We start from the raw sequence: 16569 nt of genomic DNA, 5'->3' as shown, positions 1-16569 counted from the left end.
CGCCCCTGCCGCCCACAGCCGGAGCCGGAGCAGGGCCGGTGCCGCCGCCGGGGCGGAGCCAGCCCGGGCCCCGCCCAGCCCGGCCCGGTAGTTCCGCTCGGGGCCGGAAGCAGCGCTGGGCCACGGAAGCGTCGCGGGGCTGGTGGGACGCGAGTGCCGGTACCGGGCTGGGACAGCTGAGGCGGGGCTGGGCTGGGCTGGGCTGGGCAGGGCCCGGTGCGACAGGAACAGGGACAGGGACCGGGCAGGGGATGAGGCCGCGGGGACAGCGGGAGCGGCGGGGCCCGGGTTAACCGGCGGTGTTGGGTTAACCGGGGGTGTCTGGCCATGGGTAGGGCCGAGGTGACAGAGCTGGGGGTGCTCACCTGGAGAGGAGAAGGCTCCAGGGAGAGCTCAGAGCCCTTTCCAGTGCCTAAAGGGGTCCAGAACAGCTGGAGAAGGACTTGGGACAAGGGCCTCAAGCAGCTGGACACAGGGAATGGACACAGGGAATGGACACAGGGAATGGCTCCCAGTGCCAGAGGGCAGGGCTGGATGGGATATTGGGAATGGGGAATTGTTCCCTGGCAGGGTGGGCAGGCCCTGGCACAGGGTGCCCACCTTGGATCCCTGGCAGTGCCCAAGGGCAGGCTGGCCAGGGCTGGGAGCAGGATAATCCCTGCCCATGGTGAGGGGTGGAATTCAAGGTCCTTTCCAACATAAACCCTTCCATGAATCCATCCTGCAGCATTCCCTGTGCCAGCTGTGCTGGGCTGGCTGCCTCATCCTCAGCAGTGTCACCTCACCCTGGGTGTCTCCATGCATGTGCTCATCAGTGGGAATTGCAGGGCAGGGAACATTCCTGGCACTGGGAAAATAAATTTCCCTGGGAAAATAAGTTTCCCTGGTTCATCATGTTTGGCTCTTCCACTGCACCTGAAATCACAGGGCATGACAGATTAATCGTGGGCTTGTGGTTTAGACCAAATTTCTCTATGGAGGGAAAAGCTTCTGAGAGTGATCAGGAATGATTCTCTGTTGAGGTTATCCCATACTCAGGTTTATTCTCTTCTCTAGGCTTCTGTCTCTTCCAGGATGTTTTTGACTTGGACTGGAGACTTTGGTGCCTTCCAGGCTTGAAATGAGACACCTGACATGTTTTTCTGTGTTACAAACACACATTTCTATGTGCAACTTTCAGAATGACTCTAAAAGTTTTAAGAGCCGAATTAAATATATGATGAAACTGAACTAAAAGCCAGCTTGGCTTATTCTGCTAAAAAGTTTTGGTGGTTTCTTTTTTTTTTTTCCCCAAAGAAATTGTTCATCATAAAATAATAGTTGCTCCTGTCAACATTTTAATTTTTAAATTATTCTGAAAAGACAGAATTATTATTTGTTTTCTAAACAGTGGGTATTGCTGTTGCTCTGCTGTATTAATTTGATTGAGCTCTAAAATGTTAGATTACAGAATTTTTGCCTAAATCCATAGGTGACAAATTTATGAAATGAAAAATGTTATTTTTTCACTTGCTGCCTAAACCATGACCCCACTCCTGAGTCAGAGTTGTTCAGCTTTAGAGACACTGCTCTTGTTTTAATTGTTTTTCAGCCCAGGCAATGTGACTGCAATTAAACATGCATCTGAAGAGATGTCTGACTTTCTTAATACAGACATAACTTTTTAGTACCATTTTGCAGAACTCATAACCCCCTGAAGAATTCAAAAGCTCTTTTATCCTGCAACTTTCATTTTTTGTAAGTCTGAACTTTTTTTAACAGTGTCCATAATATTCTTTCTATTGAGTTACTCCAATATTTGCCTTATAGTTAATTTCAGAAAGTTAATTGAAACATTTCTGAGCCCACAGATGCTGCTGAAGGTGAAGCTGAGGTTTTGTGAGCACATGGGAATTGGCAGGAGTGGGTGGGGAAGGCTTTTGTAGGCTCAGCCTGTGTCCCTTGTCTGGCTGAGTGCTGTGAGATTCCACACACAGGCACCAAAAATGCACTTTTAGAGCACAGGCAAGGCAGTGTTTGGGTTGTTTTAAAGCCCAGCACTGTGTTTGGGTTGTTTCTGCAGTTTGTGCTGTCAGGAGAGACACTGAAAGTGTTGAAAGAGGCTGCAAAGGCCAGAGTTCAGCACAGCTCTTCAGCAACCCCATTTAAATATCCAATTTCTATATTAAACCGTGTCCCCAAATGTATTTTGTTGTCCTGGAAGATATCTGTGGCCTTTCAGTAAGGAACAGGGATAAAAGTTGAGCACCACATTCCAGATTTCCTCTGATACATCTCCAGGTTCCCCCAGAATTTGGCATTTTGGTGGGGTATAAATGTGTTCCCAGCCAGTGTGTGTGTGTTAGAGCAGGGCTGCAGCCTCTTTTGTTCTGCTCCTGCCCGACTGACCTTGTGAAGTGCATCCTGTGCTGCTTTTGTTTGTTTGGGACAGGAAGAAGCCACCAGGATGCCAGCACTGCCTCTGGACGAGCTCCAGCTGACAGAAAGGGACCCCCAGACAGGGAAGCTGAGAACTCTGCCAGCTCTGGTGAGCTCTGGTGTTCCTGAGAGCCAAACAGACCTTCAGTAAATCATTGTCTTACACTGGGGCTTGTCTGGGGTGTGTGACAGGAATGGCTGGGGCTGTGCTGGGAGGTTCAGGTGGAGATCAGGGCAAGGCTCTTCCCCCAGAGGGTGCTGGCACTGCCCAGGGAATGGGCACGGCCCCGAGGCTGCCAGAGCTCCAGGAGCCTTTGGGCAGCACTGCCAGGGATGGACAGGGTGGGGTTCGTGGGGGTCTGGGCAGGGACAGGGCTGGGATTGTCCCTGTGGGTCCCTTCCAGCTCAGGAGATTCTGTGAAATTTGTTCAGCCTGCTTGTTAAATTATTTTTTAATGTGTTCAGATAGTTGAGATTTCATTTACCACCATAAGAAAAAACATGAGACCCAAAACATGAGACCCAGACTTGCTGTGTTCAATGTCTGGAGTAAACTGTGTTTACAGCACAGCTCCCTCTCTTGTGTCTGTAACCTCTGCTGCAGTGCAGGGATGCTCTGGGAGTTTTTGCAAGCTCTGCCTCAGGTTTGGCTCCGAGCTGTGGCACTGGGGTTCATCCCTTGTGCCTTCAGCTGGATGAAACCAGACAATTCAACCCACAGAAACCATATTTTCCCAGAAATAAGGTCTGGAGAGAGCCTTTTGGGTGTGTTGCAGGAGTGGCACTGTCAGTGCAGCTCACTCCTGAGGACACCTGGGATGAGGCAGAGCCCAAACCTGCTGCTCACTCAATTCTCCTTTTAGGGTGGGTGTATTTGGGCAAAGCCTGTTCAGTAACCTTTGGGAAAGGTAGCAAAGTGTTTGTGTCTTTGATGGTTGTGTCAGTTTGAGTTCATGGAGTATTGTGCAAGAACCAGTTCAGAGGAAAAAGAGAGAGTTCAAAGGCATGCCAGGAAACTCCTGCTCTTTGTTTTGGTGGTGTGGGAGGATTGCTTTGTCAGGCTTTGGTTAAGAGAAAGCAAGGAGCAGCAACTGCCAAATTATCAAGGTCTGAAAATGTTGCTCATAAAGAAGGATACAAACCCACTGCCTCGAAAGGGTAGAAAATGAGAAGTTACCAGGGGAGGGAATGTTCCTGTCATCAGGACTGTAGTGACAAGACAAGGAGTAATTGGTTGAAACTGAAATTTAGATTAGATATTGGGAAGGAAATGTTCCCTGTGAAGGTGGGGAGGTTCTGGCACAGGGTGCCCAGAGCAGCTGGGGCTGCCCCTGGATCCCTGGCAGTGCCCAAGGCCAGGCTGGATGGAGCTTGGGGACAGTGGAAAGTGCCCCTGCCTGTGACAGGGGTGGAACTGGATGAGCTTTAAGGTCCCTTCCCACACAAACTATTCTGTGATTTGATAATATCAAGTTGTATTAAAAGGTATCTTTGTGTTTCCTAGAATTCAGTGAGCAGATGGTGACATTGCTGTCACTTGGTCTGGAGTTCTAATACAGTGGTTCTAATACAGTGGTTCTAATACAGTGGTTCTAATACAGAGTTCTAATACAGTGGTTTTTTGGCTTCCTGCAGCACCCAGAAATTAAAGCAGATCGGTCGTTCGTGCTGTACAAGCCCCCTCCTGCCATCAGAGACCCTGCTCTGGTGGAGGAATTCCTGGAACGAGCCAAATTCATTGCAGATGACCTGAACTGGCTTCTGGCTCTGCCTCATGACAAATTCTGGTGCCAGGTAATCATTGCTTTTTATCTGGAGATACAACATAAACATCCAGGTGCTTGTAAAAGCCATGAGCCTTACATCATTTTCATAAAGATTTGTTTATGCTTATTGTGTCATGCAGGAAACATTTAATTTCCATTACTGCACCTTAGAATGCAAAGAAATGATTTCCCTAAGGATTTTCCATTGGGGATTTTAATAATTGGCTTGTATTTGATGGATATAGGAATCCTTTTCGTGTGTCTGAGTGTTTTTGATTGCTTTAAATTTAACTGGGCTGCTCAGGAGCATGACCTATGAAGGTGTGACATTCCCTCCTTCCATTTCCCTGCCTTTCCTTGTGCCAGGTGATATTTGATGAGAGCCTGCAGAAGTGTTTGGATTCCTACCTGCGCTCTGCCCCTCGCAAGTTCGACGTGCTGTGGGATTGCCACCCCGAGGTGCAGGAGCTGCAGAAATGCCTCCATCGCAGTGTCTTCCTCACCTTCCTCAGGATGTCCACCCACAAGGAGTCCAAGGTGAATGTTCCCATGCCTTGCAGGTGCTCCAGGCTGTGTGACTTAGGAGAAAAGAGAGAAATGAGTCATTTTCCTTCTGGCACGACATTCCTCTCGCTGATGATTTTATCAGCTGGGCTCTCAGAGTGGAGGTGATAACACTCAGAGCTGAAGTATCCAAACTATGCAGTGGTTCCTTGGCTGATTGCCTGCATCTCCTTCCTGAGTAATAGCAGGTTATCCATGTGCAGTGGTTGGATATGCCATGGGAAGAGGAGAGAGAGCACGTGGGCCTTTGTGTGGCCACATGGAGCAGGCTCTTCGGGCCACCAGTTTCCAAGCATTCACTCCATCAGGGCCATAAAATTCCTTCTAATACTTACATCTCCATGAACTTGCCTCAAATTTTGGACATAGAGTGAAATCTCTCTAAATAACAATTATCTTGGCATCATCAAGCATTCAGCCTGGAGAGGAGAAGGCTGCAGAGACACCTCACAGCCCTTTCCAGTGCCCAGAGGGGCTTCAGAAGATCTGGAGAGGGACAAGGATGGAGGGACAGGACACAGGGAATGGCTCCCAGTGCCAGAGGGCAGGGATGGATGGGATATTGGGAATGAGGAATTGTTCCCTGGCAGGGTGGGCAGGCCCTGGCACAGGGTGCCCACCCTGGATCCCTGGCAGTGCCCAAGACCAGGCTGGACACTGGGGCTGGAGCAGCCTGGGACAGTGGGAGGTGTCCCTGCCATGGCAGGGGATGGCACTGGGAGGGCTTTAAGGTCCCTTCCCACCCAACCCATTCTGAGATTCTATAATTAAAGACACCCTCATCACTAATTGTGTGAGTGCAGCTCCCATGTGGAGCTCTGGGATTTTCACCTGTGGGCAGGGTGAGGGAGGCCCCTGGTGCTGCAGCAATCACTGATCTCTCACGGGTTCATCATGGGCTAGGGCTGTGTTGATTCTCTTGCTCATCACAGTGCTGAGGTTCAGGATGTTTTGAGGAAGGGCCTGGGGGTGGAGGAGTGGGACAGGAGCAGGATGAAGGAATGCTGGAGCCTGCAGCTGGCACCACTTCAGCAGAAGTACCTGACACCTCTGTGCTGTCTTTCATTGCAGGATCTGATTAAACCTCACCACTCCAGGGGCAGGCGAGCATTTGAAACCATTTTCTAGTTGAGTGATCTGCAGGGGATGAATAGTCCATTGTCATGCAGGAGTCAGCAGGAGTTCTGGAAAGGGAACCTGGCCAGCACCGAGCCCCATCCCTCTGCCTCAGCAGGGACAGTGTGCCCTGCCTTTCACTGGGATTGAAAACATTTGCTGTCACAGGCAAACCGGGCTTCTGAAAATCCAAAATCACATTTCAGCTGCCTGTTTCTCAGTGTCAGACAATGGGATTTTTCTCATCCAAAATTCTGTAAGAAATGCCTTCAGTGTGATGGGTTTTTGGCCCAGTGTTCAGCAGTCAGCATGTAGAGCTGCAGCTCTGGGGTTTCTCCCTGCCTGTCCCTGATTCTGTGGTCTCTGGTGCTGGGTTCTGCTCTCCAGGGTGCAAGAACCTCAGGCTGTCCCTGTGCCTGGTTACTCATTCCTGCTCCTGAGCTCTTCTGGTGTCAGGCTGGGAACTGGGGACCTGCAGGGAGATTTTTTGTAAAACTTTTAGGTAGGTTAGATTAATTCAGCTGCTGTTCAGTGGGGTGCCTGGTGTGGCAGGACAGGAATGTGGGAATAGATGGCTCCACAGAAGCTGTTTCAAGAAGAGTTGCTCCCTTCTATGAAATAAATTCCTTAATACACCTTTGAGAGACATTTTTACAGGTGCCATTATAATGCTGGAGTTAGATATAGATTACCCTTTAAATTCCTTTTTTTTTTTCTGTCTTTGTAGGATCATTTTATCACTCCTTCTGTCTTTGGAAAAATTATTTACAACAACTTCCTGTTTGATATCCCCAAGATTCTGGATCTCTGTGTCCTTTTTGGGAAAGGAAATGGGCTCCTGCTCCAGAAGATGATTGGTCAGTAAAAGCCAAGGAACAACTTGCTACATTTAGGTTTTTGCTTATATGACAAGTGACTTAGTGGGGTTTATACCAGTGGAACTGCTCTGAAAATTAATTATTCAGTAGCACCTAAGATCTGTCATTTCTAGATCAGATTGTGCTTTTCTTTTTCCATGTGCACCATGTCCTGCTTTGCTGCCCTGAGCTAGGCTCATGTTGTTAGACATAAACCCAGGCTCAGTTGTTTCCTGTGCCAATTGAATGCCATCAGCCCTTGTAGGAGGAATGTGGGGCTCTGTAAACACTTCAGAGCCTTGCTCAAGCTGTGCTTATCCCTGGGTTTCTGTGCACATGGCCCTGCTGGTGAGTGCCCAGGGAGGAACATCAGCCATGGGGGCTGAGCAGTGAAGATGGAGCACGTTGATTTAGCTGCTCTCTTTATCTTGATCTTTAACATCACCTGAGTGCAAGAATATCTGCCCTTGGATTAAGCCAGCTCTTCCTGAATTCTGACCCACTTTGTCTGCAGCTCATGGGATGAAGGTTTTCCATTTCTTTGGTAGTTATTTTTGTCTCATTTCCAGCTTCGCTCACATGAGAAGTGTTAGTTAGATCATGTGGTGTAGACAGATTTCCAGCCCGAAAATCTTAGATAAACCTTTGCATTTTTAATCTTTTTATCCTTTTTCAGTAGCTTCTACTCTAAATTCCTCTGTTGTGCCTCAGAGATGGAAAGCAGGCATGGCAAGACAGATGCTTCCCTTTCAGATGGGAAGCTCAGATTATCTGGGTCTTAAAATATTCCAAAAGAGACCTAAGTAATGAAACCTCCTTTGAGTTATGCTCTGGAGTGCCACCCAGTCATGCTGCATGCAGGTGACCAAAGGTTTGCTCACCTGATTATTTCACTATGTTGGGACAGTAATGGCATGAGCAGTTCTGGTGTGTAATTCATAACTTCAGAAACTTGAGGTTCTTAGGGTATAACTTTATCTGAAACTTGTCTCACAGCTCTGTCCTTGCTGGAGAACTCTTAATTGTCATAATCTGAACAGTAATTCCCAGGAAAATAGGAGCCTTGGTGCTTGCTTGGTGAGGATTTATGGTGTGGCATTACTCAGTGGAGTATTTTGTAAAGATAATGGAGTCCTAGTAAAATAATAGCAGGTGTTACTAAAGCCTCATTACCTTTAAGAAATATTCGGCAGCACATCTCCTGGTGTGTGCTGAGCTGTTATCAGTAATTAAAAGTCAACTCCAGTTGTCAAATAAAGGATCTGGGGTTGTTCAGTGATAGTATTTGCATTATTCATTGATTCAGCCCCTGGAGCGTGAATCATCTGACATCTCATTTGCTCTGCTCTGATGAGCATATTCCCATTGCTGGATCTCCAGGGGCACTGGGAGCTGATGGAGCAGCTTTTTGGGAGCAGGGAGTGCATGAGCTGAGGAGTCAGGGTGGGCTGTGTCCCACGTGGTCGCTGGGTGTGTCTGGGGTGTCAGCAATAACACAAGTACCATTTTCTGATGCTAATTTGCTCATTGGCATCAATGTCTGAACGGATGGAAATGCTCTCCTTTCCCTTTTCAGGAAACATCTTCACTCAGCAGCCCAGTTACTTCAGTGACCTCGATGAAACTCTGCCCACTATCCTGCAGGTACTGCTTTCCTGCTGGCATTTCATCTGGAAAGGTGCCATAGCTTGGAGAGTGGGAAGGGAACACTGTAGGTGGGCAGAATGTGTTTCATGAGGAATATCCTGAGTTGGAAGGGACCCAAGAATCATCAAGCCCTGCACAGATATCCCAACAGACCCACTCATTGTCCAAACACTCCTTGAGCTCTCACCACCCTCTGGAGGAAGAACTTTCCCTAATATCCAGCCTAAGCCTCCCCTGACTTTGCTGTTTCTCCCTTTCCCTAGTTTGTTAATGTGTGTCAGGGAGGTTTTGAACTTTATCTAAAATTATTACTCGATTACACTTCCCTCCCACCCTCCTTCAGCTCCTGCCTTCTCTGCTGTGTCCCACTGCTGGCTCCTGTCTGTTAACACTGCCCTGCTCTCCTCTTTTAGGTGTTCAACAATATTTTGCACAAGTGTGGTTTGCAGTGTGAAGGGGCCTCTGCTGAGCCCCAGAAACTGGAAGAGAAAGTCAGTGTGACTGCAGGGAACATGCCCCTCCAGGTAGGAGTGAGCTCTCTGTGCTCTGAGCAGGCCACAGAGGATCCTTCTGTTCCCAAAGCTCCCACAGCTCGTGGTTCTGTGCCATTGTTGCACTCTGTGTCCTGGGATATGGTGATAAAACCTTTCCACCATGAGCTGATTCCTTTCAACCATATCCTTTGGAACATGGATAGTTTTTAACCTGGCAACTTTTTTTGCTTAATCAGCTTATAAATAATGTAACAAAATCTGACAAAAGTCTCCACCTAACCCTGGAGGTCATAAGAGCTGGCTTTTTTTCCTTCAGAAATGTGTGTTTTAACAGCAGTGTCATTTAACTGCAGTTAATTAAGAGGGGTTTATGTGCTGGGCGCTGTACAAAGACAGTAAATGTGGTCCTCTGAAAAACCTTAGTCTTTCAGTTTGTGTGTGGGATCAAATTATCAGTTCAAACTATGATTTATTGATAAGTGCTGGTTTGAAACTGTCATTTAGTGTCATTCAGTTTGTGTCAGCTGCCTTGGAAATGCAGCTTGCACTGGAGCAGACTGCTGAAAACATCCCTTTGATTCCCGTGTTTCCCATGTTCCCTTGGATTCCCATGTTCCCTTTGGTTCCCATGTTTCCCATGTTCCCTTTGATTCCCATGTTTCCCATGTTCCCTTTGATTCCCACATTTCCCATGTTCCCTTTGATTCCCATGTTTCCCATGTTCCTTTTGGTTCCCATGTTTCCCATTTCCCTTTGGTTCCCATGTTTCCCATGTTCCTGTGGATTCCCATGTTCCTTTTGGTTCCCACATTTCCCATGTTCCCTTTGGTTCCCATGTTCCCTTTGATTCCCATGTAACCTTTGGTTCCCATGTTTCCCATGTTCCCTTGGATTCCCATGTTTCTTTTGGTTCCCTTTGATTTCCATGTTTCCCATGTTCCCTTTGATTTCCACGTTCCCTTGGATTCCCATGTTTCCCATGTTCCCTTTGGTTCCCACATTTCCCATTTCCCTTTGATTCCCATGTTTCTGCTGTGCAGTGCCTCATGCAAAGTGCTGCATGGGGAAGAATTCCATTTGTGGAGGGTGTATTGAGGGCAAAGCCACTGTCCAGAACAGGACCTGATCAGGGTTCTTACAATCTCCCAGGATGTTTAATGAAAGCAGACAGTTGGGATTGCATTATAGATATTTAAACAAACATCAGGAGTTCTGGGAGAAATGTTGTCTCTGTTCCCAGGCCCTGGGGGTTTTTGGGGTTGATACAGACTCTGCAGTTAGGAAGGGACCTGGCCCCAATATTCTGTGTCCCTGCTGCAAAACCTTGCCTGGCCCTTCCCTCAGCAGCTGCTCTTTCCCTCCCAGGAGCTGAAGGACATTGTGCTGTATTTATGTGACACCTGCACAACTCTCTGGGCCTTTCTTGATGTCTTTCCCTTGGCTTGCCAGACCTTCCAAAAACATGAATTTTGTTACAGGTATGTCTTGGAGGGCAAAGTTTGTCCTGGCCATGTAGAAACACTGAATGTGCCACTGTGTCCTGTCCCATTGTTAGATGAGGAGACAGATTTGGTGCAGAGGCTGCTGGGGTCTCTCTGGCAGGAATGCAGCATAATAAATACATGGAGATAGGGATGTGTGGATTTTCTGTTCTATGTCTGTTGTTATTTAGGAGTGATCCTAGAGCCAGGCATCCATGGCCATTTCCAGTCAGCTGAACAGTACTGGGTGTGCTCTGGGGAAGGTGGGGAGGGACCAGTTATGGACAAAAGGAACTTCATGCTGTAGGACCCAAAGCAAGGGAAGCAGAAAGTATTTCAGAGAAATAGTTCTTCAAGATCTGAAAACAAATGCCTTTGATGTTATGCCCAAGTTTTATGCTAGAGAATATCAGTGAGGTTTGGCAAAAGCTGAGTGGCTGGGAGAGAGTGGCAAGAGAACAGCCTCAAGCTGTGCCAGGGAGGTTCAGCTTGGGTGTTAGGGAACATTTCTTCATGGAAAGGGATGTCCAGCCCTGGCACAGCTGCCCAGGGCAGTGCTGGAGTCCCCATCCCTGCAGGGATTTACCAGCTGGATGTGGCACTTGGGGACATGGTCTGTGGTGCCTTGGCAGTGCTGGGCAATGGTTGGACTCAGTGCTCTCAGGGGGCTTTTCCAACATGAAGGTTTCTGTGATTCTGAGGGTGTTGGGTCTTTTCAGGCTGCAGATCTGTGTTGGGGTTTTTTCTGGGTTGAGCAGATGGTTCTGATCAGCACCAGGATGCTGCTCAAATGCTTTTCTTTCTTACCCCTTCAAAGACCTCCCTGTGATTTCCTTAGAGTGCTGCTCTTTTTTCTGTGCTGTGTTTGCTTGTGTTCTGGGGCAAAAATACCAAAATGAGGTGATGCTCATGGGTGCTGCTGGTGAGGAGGGTTTCATGGAATCAGCCATTTGTTCTGCCTTTTAGCAAATGACTTTTGCAACCTCAGCTGACAGGTACAGGTTTGTTCCCCTCTGTACAGATTGGCTTCATTTTATGAACTGGCAATTCCTGAGCTGGAATCTGCAATCAAGAAGAGGCATTATGAAGATAACAGGTGAGAATTCCTGCAAAGGTTTCCTTTGAATCTTCAGTGAGACTTCTCTGGGCTTAGTTAAGAATTCACTTCATGCTGCTTTACCCATCCCTGAGGAGCCTGGCTTTTTTTCTGCTGCTTCAAAGGGCTCTGAAGAGATGACTTCTGTAATAGCAAATTTTCCTGGGCACTGGGGTGACGAATCATTTTTAGTGCTGTGTAAGAAGGAATTTGATGGGAGGTGCATGTAAATTGTTACAAAGTGTGAGAACATGAATGATATCTCTGTGTAGCTCAGTCTCACTGTGAGGCACAGGCTGTGCTGGTACAGCAGGGGTCTCATGTGGGGAGCTGCCAGGACAATTGGGATTGAAAGCTTTATTTAAGGCATGGATTTTCCTTAATGACCATGAAATGTGTCTAATATCTGGTCTTTGCAGCAAGGAGATGATCATCCTAATGAAATTCTTCTTCTAGAGGATTAACTCTGGCATAAAGGTGTGTTACAGATTCTGGTGCTGACACCAACAATGTCTTTTGCTCTCTCTGAAGTGTTTTTGCTGATTTGTGGAGGAGGATTTCACACTCCAGAAAGAAGATGATAGAGGTTTTTCACATCCTAGTAAACCAAGTCTGTCTGCAGCCCATCCTAGAGAGCAGGTATTGGCACTTGGCTCTGTGCTACTCACCAATTACTTGATTGCTGTGTGGGAGAAATTGCTTCTCATTTACAAATTTACTGGAGAAAATGAACAGAAACTGCTATTTGTGTTGGGATCGTAGCCAAAGGCTTGGCTAAGGTCAAATTCTGTTGTCCTCTGTATCAGAATGTTCCAGATGGAGCTGGTTGGTCCAGAATCTCTGTGCTGAGCTGGGTCCAATGAGCTTTCTGACCCCAGTGTGTGGCTCGTGCAAAGTTTGGTCATGGGTAACACCTTGAGACCTGATTGTGACCTTCCAGGACCTGGAGATCCAACACTACAGATGGAGAGAGGCTGTTTACAGGGGCTTGGAGTGACAGGATGAGGGGGAATGGCTTCCCACTGCCAGAGGGCAGGGTTACATGGGATATTGGGAATTAGGAATTGTTCCCTGGCAGGGTGGGCAGGCCCTGGCATAGGGTGCCCAGAGCAGCTGGGCATCCCTGGAAGCATCCAAGGCAAGGTTGGATGGGTTTGGAGCACCCTGTGCTAGTGGAAGGTGTCCCTGCCCATGGCAGGGGTGGCACTGGGTGGGCTTTAAGGTCCCTTCCCACCCAAAGGTGCCTTGGAACAAGGCTTGGAGCCTCAGCAGCACCCAGGGCTTGGGCACTGAGGCTGCAGTGGGAGTTTGCTTGGCAGGTGTTCTTGCTCAGGTGAGCACCAACTTTCTGGAAAATTCACTGGTGTAATCCCAAGCCATCAGAGAGGCACAATTACAAAAGCTGTGCACACCATTTTCTGCTCACTGCAAGTCTGAGGCATCAAACTATTTATATAGTCCGTCTGAAAACTTGTAATTCTAGGTGTGATACAGCTTGAGATCAAAGTGCTGAAATGTTTGCTGAAGCCTTAAAAACCACTTGCTTCCATTTGACTCTTTGCTCCTGTGAAAGCCAAATGTGGCCTGAAATCTCTTTTGCTTTCCCTTGGTGTGTAAATGTGAGTGGTGGGCTTGGCAGACTTGTGTCTGAGTGTTCACTGTGCTGTTTTCCTGCAGCTGTGAGAATATTCAGCCATTTATTGAGGAATTTCTGCAGATCTTCACCTCGGTGCTCCAGGAGAGGAGGTGAGTCTGGCTGGCAGGAGGCCTGAGGGGCTCAGCTCCTTCCTCTGCCATTCTTCACAGCAGAATTGCCTGAGGCAGCATTACGAGGCATTTGGGAGTCAGAAATCTTGTAAGTAGCTGGGAGAAGTGCAGTGAGAGGATTTCAGCCTGCAGCACAGACCCTGGCACTGAGAAATGCAATTCTTCACTCCCTTTAATCCAGCCTCACAAAGAAGAGAAGAGCAATTTAGCCATTAGCTGCCTTGACAAGTTAGGCTGTTATTACTGATCTGTGCTTTCCAGCTGGGCTGACCAGACCAGAAAAATATTAAACATGAATGCTGGAGATGCAAAGGAAGTGGCAGAACTGGGAATTCCATCTTGTCCTCCTGCCCATGCTGGCATTCTGAGCACATTCACATGGTAAAGCAGATTTTCCCTGTAATGCAGCACTGGGTTCCAGCCCTCACACCCGAGGAGTGTTGCTGTGGTGTAGTGGGACCAAAATCAGGCATGGCTGGAATCCAGCATTGGGTGAGAGGTTTTCTGTTCCTACCTGAGCACTGAGGCAGTCAGAGAGGCACAGTAGTGCTCATTAATTGAGCTCCACTGATTAAACTTGCTCCTGTGTTTTCAGATTTCTCCGTGACTACGACGAGCTGTTCCCCGTTGAGGATGATGTGAGTCTGCTCCAGCAGGCATCCTCTGCACTGTATCCTTGGGCTCTGCACTTGGATTCCTTCACACCAGTGACATTTCTGCCTCTGGTTAAGCTGCATGACTGGCAAGGAGCACTGGAAAGTTTTCCCTTAACAATAAAAAAAAGGACAGGGGGGAATTGTTGCCTAGAGAAGCTGAGGCTGCCCCATCCCTGCAAGTGTCCAAAGCGTGGAGCAACCTGGTGTAATGGAAGCTGTCCTTGCCCATGGCAGGGGGTGGGACAAGATGAGCTTTAAGGTCCCTTCCCACCCAAACCATTCCGTGGTTTTGTGAGTGTTGGTGCAGGCACAAATTTGTACATTGCTGACAATTCCGTAGTTACTTCAGGATGATCCCTGAACCTGTGCATCCAGAAATGTCCTTAATCCTGTGCTCTTAGAGATGAGACCAGGACAGCCTACATCCTCCAAGCAGTGGAAAGTGCCTGGGAAGGAGTAGACAGGAGAAAAGGACAAGCTGTTAAAGCTCCAGCAGCATCCAACAGGGCTTCAGCCATAGTGGAGAGCAGCCCTGAGGACAGGGAGGATGCGGGGGCTGCGTGTGCCCTGGAGGATGAGGTGGGTACAGCTCTGTGTGGGACTGGGCTCTGCTCTTCCTGGGGGCTCTGCTCTTCCTGGGGGCTCTGCTCTTCCTGGGGGCTCTGCTTTTCCGGGGGTTCTGCTCTTCCTGGGGGCTCTGCTCTTCCTGGCCTTCCTCTGTCTGTGAGCACAGGCTTGGTTTGCTCAGCTTTGGGGACAACATGAGATGTGTAATTTCTGACCTTTGCTGGATCTCCATGCAGCCTTGGGAAATGAGACATGAAGCTACACCTGAATCCTGAGTTATCTCTGAGCAAATTGCTTCCAGCTCTCATGGCTTGGGTTTTCTCTTGCTGGAGATTATTCAAATACTCTGTTTCATCCCTGCAGCTCATGTGCATATTTTTGAAATGCAGAGCTCGCCTGTTATTTGAGGAAGGGATTCTCCAGGGTGTCCTTGCTGACTCGGGGACTGGCAAAAGGAGCTGTGTGCCCAAATCTGTGCTGGAAACCTCGTGTAGTTTAAACAGCTGGTTTCTCTTTTGGCTCCATATTGGAATATGAATCCCAATATCACCAGTTAGATTGTGCCTGGGCCAGTCTGACCCTCGCTGCTGAGCCAAAGGCGGCTTCTGTGGTGCTTCACCCCAGAGACACCTTTAGCTTGCTGGTGGTTTCAGCTGGGCACCAAACAAGTCCAGGCTTGTTAGGAACTCCGTTTACCTTAGGAAGAGACTTCAGGCAAAGGTGAAGAGAAAAAAAGGAGGGATTCTGCCGGAGGGTTATATGCAGTGGTTCATTCCATGGTTACAGAGGTCTGAATCTTCGGGAAACCTCCAACAGAATAGCGAGCACATGGCCAGACTCACCTTTTAAGCTCAGGGGGTCGGGAGGGGACAGGTGAGCCACCAACCAGGTGGGAGGGGTGAGGGACACCTAGACAGGCCAATGACCCCCTGGCCTGAGGGGCATCCTTTGAACTTGACCAACCACACGATGCCTTGTTGGAATGTTAAGTCTGATTGACAGGACTCGCTCAGCAAAGGGGTGAGGGGGAAGGGGAATGGGTATTGCCACACCTGGGAGGTGACCTGGAAACCTAAAACAGGACATTACAACACACCGCAACAGCTCCACTCTTGGATTTGTGTGTGTAAACCCTGAGAGCCCAGAGTGCTGCTTGCCCTGTGTTCCTGTGCCCGCTGCCTGCCCTCAGCCGTGTCCCTGCCCAGTGCCACCAGGTGTGTTTGGTGTCCCCAGTGTGCCGGCGCTGCGGCCGCGCCCGTCGCCGCCGTGTCCGGCGTGGAGCTGGACTCCCTCATCTCCCAAGTGAAGGATCTGCTGCCAGATCTTGGAGAGGGATTCATCCTGGCCTGCCTGGAGGAGTATGGATACGACACAGAGCAGGTGATCAACAACATCCTGGAGGAGAAGCTGGTGCCATACCTGGATAAGCTGGACCGAAGGATGCAAAGGTGTGGGACAAGCTCTGGTTGTTTCTGTCTCACTTAATTGCTCTCACTGGAGGCTCAACACTTGTAGAACTCTGAGAATTTGCATATTTGGGATAGAGAACAGAAGTGAAGGCTTCTCATTGTTACCTGTCACCAGTTTTGTGCCCTCCTTGTGTCCCTGCAGAGGAGTGGGACCTTTGCTGCTCAGTGTTAGAGCAGGTGCAGGGTTGTGTTTTGTGACAGGGGACAAAACCACTAGTACATGAAATGCTAGACTAAACTAGACTAGACTAGACTAGAATGCTGGGTAACAGAATATATTGCCTTCAAAAGTTATTTTGCTGCAGCATTTGTTGTCGCAGCTGTGAATATCCCAGCTGTCCTGCAGGAAAGGGCATCTTCAGAGGACCCAATTCAGCTGAATTCAACCCACAGGGTCAAATATGGTTATTTAACAGGCTGCTGCTTTGTGAGTGAAGATAGAACAATTCAGATCCATTTTTATATTCCCTCTGACAAACTTGCCAGGCTTGTGCTGCTTTCCTGGATCGGGCAGGGGATGGAGGGTTTATAGCTGGTGGCAGGATTGAGCTGTTGGAGTTTGTCTGCAGCTGTGAGTGTGTGTTTGTGCTGCACCAGCAGTTCCTGACAGAGCATCAGGATGTGAATGTGCTGTTTGTTCACATTTCATGGAGTTATGGGCAGACTGTCTC

At 48.6% G+C, this 16569-nt stretch overlaps 1 protein-coding gene across 2 annotated transcripts in view; it reads left to right on the top strand.

Annotated features, from left to right (window-relative positions):
• Nucleotides 1-16569, top strand: part of ASCC2 (activating signal cointegrator 1 complex subunit 2) — a 28077-nt gene continuing 11508 nt past the window's right edge. Inside the window, exons 1-15 of one of the 2 annotated variants that reach the window (XM_074554063.1) lie at nt 52-159; nt 1592-1737; nt 2432-2527; nt 4054-4212; nt 4551-4721; nt 6592-6721; nt 8298-8365; nt 8782-8892; nt 10228-10340; nt 11365-11439; nt 11971-12078; nt 13117-13185; nt 13802-13876; nt 14264-14441; nt 15663-15877. In XM_074554063.1, the coding sequence (XP_074410164.1) occupies nt 2447-2527; nt 4054-4212; nt 4551-4721; nt 6592-6721; nt 8298-8365; nt 8782-8892; nt 10228-10340; nt 11365-11439; nt 11971-12078; nt 13117-13185; nt 13802-13876; nt 14264-14441; nt 15663-15877 (1553 nt within the window). In that variant the 5' untranslated portion in view covers nt 52-159; nt 1592-1737; nt 2432-2446. Of the gene's footprint in view, nt 160-1591; nt 1738-2431; nt 2528-4053; nt 4213-4550; nt 4722-6591; nt 6722-8297; nt 8366-8781; nt 8893-10227; nt 10341-11364; nt 11440-11970; nt 12079-13116; nt 13186-13801; nt 13877-14263; nt 14442-15662; nt 15878-16569 lie in introns of both variants that reach the window. The other variant, XM_074554062.1, reaches the window with a different exon arrangement.

This window comes from Zonotrichia albicollis, chromosome 18 (assembly GCF_047830755.1).
Source record: "Zonotrichia albicollis isolate bZonAlb1 chromosome 18, bZonAlb1.hap1, whole genome shotgun sequence".
NCBI classification, from domain to species: domain Eukaryota; kingdom Metazoa; phylum Chordata; class Aves; order Passeriformes; family Passerellidae; genus Zonotrichia; species Zonotrichia albicollis.
The sequence above is the reverse complement of the archived record's forward strand: the minus strand, read 5'-3'. Positions and strand labels throughout refer to the sequence as shown.